At 39.8% G+C, this 8,368-nt stretch overlaps 1 protein-coding gene across 1 annotated transcript; it reads right to left on the reverse strand.

Moving 5' to 3' along the window:
- Positions 1 to 612: 612 nt before the first annotated feature.
- LOC120434077 lies at positions 613 to 7,122 on the reverse strand. Its single transcript, XM_039601545.1, has 4 exons — positions 6,560 to 7,122; positions 2,626 to 2,804; positions 2,257 to 2,392; positions 613 to 675 (listed from the first exon to the last, which is right to left on the reverse strand). The coding sequence occupies exons 1-4, from the start codon at positions 7,049 to 7,051 to the stop codon at positions 613 to 615; spliced, it is 870 nt and encodes a 289-aa protein (XP_039457479.1). The 5' UTR covers positions 7,052 to 7,122.
- Between the last annotated feature and the right edge of the window lie 1,246 nt (positions 7,123 to 8,368).

Raw genomic sequence — 8,368 nt, forward strand, 5'->3', positions numbered from 1 at the left:
AGTTGGCTGATATTGTAAACAGGTGACATGGTGATGATGCCATCAAAAAGTTTGTTCTGTTTGATCCTCCTAATGACTCGCTCCACATGTAGCCTGAGTCTGACTGTGGCCTGTGTCTCCTTAACCTGGTTCTTCTTCTGGTTGGATAGAAAAGGTGGGCGGTACACTTTGCATTTACAACAATCTGTGATCAGGAAGCCCTTATCTACCATCACTGCCATGTCTTCAGTCAACTTCTCAGCAATGCCTGATTGTTTGAATAGTTCCTTGTCACTAACAGAACCTGCGTACAGATCAGAGATGAATGTGACTGGACCATGTGGAGCTATGCCAACCAGAGCTTTCATCGTGCAGTGGGATTTATACGAAGAGTACGTTTCACTCTGGAGAAGTGGTGAGGATGGTGTCTGACACCTCAGCTCTGTACAGTCAAGGATCACCTGGGTGTCTGAGAAATCTTTGAATTCCTCAGGGAGGTAAGCTTGCACTTCTGCACGTGTAAGCCAGATGCACTGAGACCCCAGTGCAGTGGCAAGAAAACTTGTCCATGTTGCAATGATGCGGCTCACTGTGGACTGGTGTATGTTGAATCGATGAGCCAGGTCCTCTCCTTCAGACCAACAGACAGGAAAACCAGGAAAGAAAGAACTCGTCGACTGGCTGGAGCAGCTGCCTCTGAAAGGTTAAAACAAAAGGGAAAATGTTACTCCTAAAGCTATGAACTAGTAAGATCATCCTTTTCTTGGCTAAATGTTTTGTAAGATAAGACAGGATAGACCCTTATTAATCCCACATGTGGGAAATTTGTTGAGTTACAGCAGAAAGTGGCAAAAATTCAGAAAAACAATGGGATAGGATAAGAATAATAATATAATAAGAATAAGACACTGTGTACATTGACAACGTAGCATTTTGTTCTAATGTAATTGGTTGTTGTAATGGATCCATATGGATGCATATCATATCGTACTCATATCGTATTTTAAATTTTTCTACAAAATAGTTGTTTTTATTATCTTTATATACACACTGCAAACGTCCTCATATGAGTTGGCACTCCGTCTCTTGAAGGTCAAAAGCTAAGTTCAACGTGACTGTCCGGACTGATTATTGTAGGAATGATGTAGAGTGCAGAGGGTTGTTTGCAACACGCTCACACACACATGATAATGATTATAGGGATATTCTCTGGTTCAGAAGGCCAAATAATATGTCTGCAAGTAGCAGTGGGACAGAATTAAATAATCAAGAAATAATCAAGACTAGGCGGGGAGGTGTTTTTCTTTTCTCTCTTACAGAGGAGAGAGCAGATACCAGAGGAGGTCACAAATGTACAAGGAAGATTCGCAGGGAGACAGGACTGCCACCTCCGTGTGACAGCACGATAGCCATGATAATCTTTGTTATTGTCTCACTATATAAAGTTGTTGAGGGTTATCCTTTTTGTGAACCACATGCTTGATCTTACACAGAGGTCCACAGCACTATGTAAACTTCTAATTTCAATTGCTAACACAAATTAAATCTTTTTAAATGACAGAACGTTCTTCTGAAATTCCTTCTGAACACACACAACAGTACCATGGAGCCCCACAAGGAACATGGGAAAAAAAAAAAAAAATTAAGATTAACTTTTGCAATATCTCGCAAAAGTAACTCGGGATCTCGCAAAAGTAGGTAGCATTTGAAGGCCAAGTTGGCGTATCCTTCGTGACCCAACCTATCCGAGAACTCATACCAGCCAATCCGTTTCCAACAATGGCAGCAGCTACTTAGTTTTAATATTACTCTTTCTGGGTCACAAAATAAACTTTTAAGATATTTTCAGACGTGAATGTAGCTGTGTAAACTTCAAATATCTGCTCAGTTTATCAAGACATCACATATTTGCAAAAGTGGTCATTTTTTTGTTTTCAAAGATGTCTGTTACCCACCAGCTGAAAGCTAACGGCAGGTCGAGGCCCACTACAGCCAGGGGGAACACCGCACTCCAGGCACATCGTGCCGCGACCTCCCGGTCGGATTCGAGTAGGCGGCCCTCCGAAGGATGCGGCCGAAACATTTGCCAGATCTTGCAAAAGTTCATCTTTATTTTTTTTTCTCCCATGTCATGAACACAACAGTACCTTGGGGAAAACAATGAGGTGCTGTAGTACACAGGTGTAAGTATGCAAAGGATGCTGAGTCCTTTAGGATCTACATAAACACAATGACATCACACCTCTAGTTCCAACTACCAACAAAGCCATAGCCTACCGTTTGTGTGCGTGCAGGTGTCAACACTTCTTCGTCCGTGTTGGCAGCTGACTTGGCTCTTGAAGCCCGGATCATTTTATAGATGCAAGGCTCAATCAAAACCCAGAATGCCATCAAATGATTATAGCTTGGAAATCTATTCACAAGAGAGACAAACATCGTGTCAATCATTAATTAACATCACACATTGAAAGAAAAATAATGTAAACTGTGACAAATATGATAACGGTATGCTACCTAACATTAAGATAGTCTGATCAAGAGGCTATTTGGTGCATCTACATGAAACATACAATCAGCAGATAAAAAGTAAATATCTATGTTGTTTACATGAAGACTGGAAACACTTGAACTTTAACTTCGATGTACCTGGTATAGAATTGGATGTCAGTGTCAGAGCCAGCAAACCGCTGTAACCCAAACTTTCGCTGGACACGTAACTCCTGTATTTCCTTCCTCAGACTCTCCACATCTTTGGACAGGTCTTCTGCAGCTGCTGCTGATGGCTCAGGGACTGAGCAGTAGTCATGATCTCTTGTAACACTCTGCTGTTAAGAGATATTTTCAGGCAAGAATGTAGCTATATGAACTTCAAATAGGTGCTTGATTTATCAAGACATCACACATTTGCAAAAGTACTCTGTTTTCTGAGACATCTGTTACCCACCAGCACTAGCTGACCGGGAGGTCAAGGATCACTACAGCTGGCGAGACGAGCGAAATCCCAGCATATCATTTTTAAACCGCCCGCGGTCTTTCGCTACTCAGGTTAAACATGATATTTAAGTCTCTTAGGTAACTTCTAAATTTTAATGTTGTGTTTAATTTAGTGTTTTATTTGTTCCTGAGTCAGTTTGGCTGAGATTAAAGTTCAGCTTCATGACTGGACAGTTTTATTTAACACTGAAATCTCACTTAGAGAGCTGTGATTGTATTTTGAATTCCACCCGTCATATCCCCTGATGTAAAATGTTCTGTTTTTATTTAAACAGCTGACTCTGAATTAAATACACTAAAAACTCAAGAGGAATCATTTTCACTGGGAGCAAAAACAGCATGCTAATGCATGGAAATCCTGTTCTAACATCTCACCTGTTTGTTTTTATTCAGACCATACATGTGTACTATTTTTATTAATAGAGAGATTACGCTTGTGTTTTCATAAATGTAGCGATTGTGCTTAACTATATAAAACTTACTGTAAATATTAATCACAGTTAGTGAGCCTCGACCTCCTGGCTCATGCAACATAACTGTGTTCAAATATGGAGTCACGTGATTCCGCCCAATGTGGCGCTCCACAGTGGGCCTGTCTCAAAATGCGTACTTGCGTTCTCGTGTACTTGTGATACGTCATCAGTCGGAGACCAAGTACTGTTCCAATTCAAAGTACGCATCAAGGAGAACACGAAAAAGTCCCGGATGTGTTCTCGCTCCGCCTGTTTTATCGAGCATGCATCAGTGGTGACTTGTGTGGACTTGGTACAGCTAAATATCCCAGAATGCATTTCGTCCAGAACTCAAACGCAGCAATGGCGGCCGAGCGCGGCTAAAAACGTTTAAATATTACTCTTTCTGGGTCACAAAATAAACTTTTAGGTTATTTTCAAGCGAGAATGTAGCTGTGTAAACTTCAAATATCTGCTCGATTTATCAAGACATCATATATTTCCAAAAGTGCTCCGACGTTTTCGGAGACGTCTGTGACCCGCCAGCTCCATAGCAGACCGGGAGGTCGAGGATTACTAGAGCCGGCGAGAACAGCACAAGAGAGCAAGACCGGTATTCACGAAGGTGGAATCTAAGGATCAAAGGAATGAAAGACAACATGGGCAAAGATATCAGAAAAGAGGTGATCAAAATTCTCGCCAAGGTCGCCCCAGAATGGTCAGATAATATGGACACTGTGCATCGCATTGGAAGAAGGGAAGAGGGCAGAAATCGCCAAGTTATAATTCAGTTCACAAAGCGCCTACACCGAGACGGAATATGGAAGAAGTCCAAAAATGTTCGGCTTTGTGAGAGTGCAAAATTCCATTTTGCCGAGGACCTGACGAAGGAGGATCGTGTGGAGAGGGAGAAGGTCTGGGTGAAAATTTTACAAGCCAGAAATGCGGGGAAGAAGGCTTACTACAGAGGAGCTGTCGGTTATATTAACGGCCGTCACGTTCTGACAGATGGTTGAAAAGTGTTCACTCTTGTTTGTTCTTTGAACTCTGCATAAAGAGGGACGTTTGACAGTTTTGAATGGCATAGATGCCAGCACCGCTGTTCTTTCACCTTTCTCTAAACAGGAAAGTAAACTAACTTTTTCTCTTTTTCTATTCAAGTTTGATATTTGCAATCTATTTTTATTTATTTTTAATGCTACGCACATGTTTATCCATTGTGTCGTTGAATGTTAAAGGTCTCAGGGATAACGTTAAAAGAAAAGCAATGCTTATGTTTATCAAAGGGCTAAAAGCGAATTGCACCTTATTATCTCATTCAAGCGTCACTTGAATGAGAAGAAACTCATTCAAGTGACGCTGATGCCACCTTCTGGTCAAATCGATGGGGTGAAAAAAATCCTCTTTGGCCACTGATCCAACCACTCTGCTGGAGTAGCTCTCCGTTTCTACCAATGTCCAGGGAAGGTCGTAACTTTTCAGGCTGATTCAGGACACTGGTTGGTAGTTGTATTGAATATTGATGGTTCTTTTGTGATTCTAGTAAATGTTTATGGGTTTTCCTCTAATACTCTAAATAAGCTCATGCTGGAAAAAATAACAGATGTCCTTTCCGAGTATAAACTTTTATACCAGCGGTCCCCAACCTTTTTTGCGCCACGGACCGGTTTATGCCCGACAATATTTTCACGGACCGGCAATAAGGTGTCGCGGATAAATACAACAAATAAAACTAGTGCCGGTACCGAAAAAAAGAAGATTTATTCATAACACACGTGAAAAGACCCAGGAAAACCGAGTTAACGATAAAAACGATAACAAAATAACGCTGAAAACCGATAAAAACCCTGAAAACCATACATTTCACACCTGAGCCTCAACTCTCGCGGCCCGGTACCAAACGACTCACGGACCGGTACCGGTCCGAGGCCCGGGGGTTGGGGACCGCTGTTTTATACCACACAGACCATGCATTACTAGGCGTCGACTTTAATCTTGTTCCTAACGAATGGCAGGATAGAGATCCTCCCAGATACAGTATTAATCAGTGGAATCCAATTCTGACAGAGTTCAATGATTCAAACAATTTAAGTGATATATGGAGAGAGAAAAACCCTGGAGTTACTCAATTCTCTTGGATTCAACCAAATGGTAATAATATGTCCAGACTAGATCTGTGGTTGGGCTCGACTTTACTATATAGATCTGTTTCACATGTTTCTATCTCAGCAGCCCTGTTGACAGATCACAGTATTATTATTCTTAAACGCCAATTTAAAGGAAAGGCATGCAGAAATAAATTTTTAATGACAATTTTCACCAAACAATTTTTCCCTTCACAACTAAAAATAAAATATATGTTTAGAGATTATTATTCAAAGTTTTTGACTAAATATCTTTCTTTTTCAAGTTCACCTAAAGTGAAAGAAAATCACTTTAAAATTGTAAATGCCATATATCTGTCCAATGACTATCTTCACAGGAAATTAAATATAGATACGAACGCATGCACTTTCTGCAATAATGATATTGAAACTACAGCATCTTTTTTATTCATGTGAAAGTTCCAGATCTTTTTGGGATGATTTTCAGTACTGGTTAACCTCTAAAAACATTGACTGCCCTTCTCTAACCTTTCAAGTAATTAGATTTGGCCTACAAACAGAAAATAAAAAATATAACTTATTTATAGTTGCAAAATTTTCCATTCACAAATGTCGCTTCTTGAAAATTACTCTGATTTTTGTTGGCTTTAAAAATGAAGTCCTGCGTGTAAGACTTCATTAGACAAGTGTAACTTAAAGCTCACACATTACTTGAATTTTTGATGCAGCTTTTCAATTGAGCTAGATTGTATGTGCGTACTTTTGTTTTTACTTTTATATGATAGGTCACCTTGCTGTACTTTTATGCTGCTTTATGGTATTTCTGACCTATAATATTCTTTAAATGTTCTTTGTTCGACGACTGCTTTGTTCTTAACCACTTATACATGTATACAACTTTTTGTTGACATGTAAAATAAGCGCTATATTGTTATTTTTTTGACAATAAAGGAAAAAATTGTACTGCTACATCGGACTTATCTCATCGGTTGATGCATCAGTTTCACTTGAAGAACACTGAACACTTACGGATACTTTAGTAGCTTCAGCTGCTTCATTGCTTGTCTCCTCCATAACTGACAGAGTGTCTGATTGGTCACCATCATCCACGCACATGTTGGCTACTGTAGAAGCGGGTTGTTGTTGTTTACCACCATCCCGGAAACTGTTTAGCATCTCTGGTCTTATGCGTTTCTTAGCGCGGTTTTCACTCGCTTTTCCTGGACCCGTGGTCTCCTCATAGCGAAAAACTGTCGGGACTGCATTTGGTTTTAGTCTTCGCTTATAACCAGAAGCACCTGTGAGCTCTTTTATCAACCGTGGTCGACTAAATGCCTCAAACGCATCAGGGCTAAAATGGCGAGAGCACAGCCGCGAGTCTTTGGGGAGTTGTACTCGACCGCAGGCATCTTCCCATTGCTTTCTTCTTGCTTTCTCATGAGGAAAGCTGTGCAGACTTACATCTGTTCCTTTGTTGCCCTTCGACTGGAAATTACAACCGAAAGCTGCACAATGCGGCATAGTAGCTCCTCTCCTGCAACAACAGGCTAGCTGAACGAAAGCGCCTGCCCACAACCAATATACATCATCGTCCCAGAATGCATTGCGTGCACAAAAACATGGCCGCTCCCAAGGCTTCAAAATAGTTTTAAACAACAAAGATTTAATGAATAATGAAAACATTTTAGTTATTTTCAACCATGTTTATGTAGTGGAGATAATTTGTAACATATTTAGAGTAACTTGACATAATAGTCGGGGTTCCTTTTAAGAAAAAAAAAAGGAAAAACTGTAAATGTGAATATTACCAAAGAAATCCTGCTCCTGATCAGCGCTTTCCTCCTGACACTCAGACTACCACATTTTATTTATACCTGATTTCACTTCAGGTTTCTCTTTATTTTGATTTATGCAACACAGTACACACGGAGGCCAGCCAAGTGAAATTAACCATGTGTTGTGACCACATGGGGGAAATTGGGATTATTATTATTTGTATTACGCTTAGTTGTTGTCCCTGTGGTTTTCCGTTTAGTATTTAAAATGGTTTTCTCAGTGTCTCTATAGGCTCAGCTGTCTCTCATTTGGGGAGTTTGTTGAGTTATGATAGGATTTTGCTAAGCATTGTTTTGAAGGAGTTCTGTTTAGCTGACCTCTTTTAGGGGTCCACTTATTTCTTAACATAGCATATTTCTGTGATTGTGTATATTAACATTATTTTTGTCATTTTGGGGGTATTGCAAAAGCCACATTTTATAAATTACACCCGTACCTGTGCATCCTCGGCTGCTGGGTCCCTGAAAAGAGAGAAAACAAAATCCCATTTCACATTAATCTTTCATTCTTTTTTGTTGATTTTTGTAGAAAGTCATCAATGACTGGACATTCAAAGGTGTCTCACATAACAAGAAAAATAACAATGACAAAAGTTTCAGATACTTCACCTTGTTTTCTTAACAAGTTGAATGTTTTAAGTCATGTTAATTTACAAATTTGTTAATTTCAACAAATCTGTAATATTAACCTCACTTTTTTAACCTTTAACCTTTGATGGTTCTAATAGACTGTGCGCCTTAGCATTTGCTACTTCCGGTGGGGAAACTCCTGTAGAGCACTTCGTTTCCTGAGTGATATTCGTGATATTATGGTCGGGTTTTCCAAAACAAGTTAACCAAATGGATGAATCATGCGGCGATTTACATATCTCGAGATGTCTTGGGCATTTACCATTTATATATCTGTAGATGATGTTCACTGACTTGAACTCGATTATTCTACACTAAGAGCAGAACAATTAAAACCACATATGGGATTTGTGAAATGTTTAAATAAAGGTTC

This window comes from Oreochromis aureus, linkage group 3 (assembly GCF_013358895.1).
Source record: "Oreochromis aureus strain Israel breed Guangdong linkage group 3, ZZ_aureus, whole genome shotgun sequence".
NCBI lineage: Eukaryota > Metazoa > Chordata > Actinopteri > Cichliformes > Cichlidae > Oreochromis > Oreochromis aureus.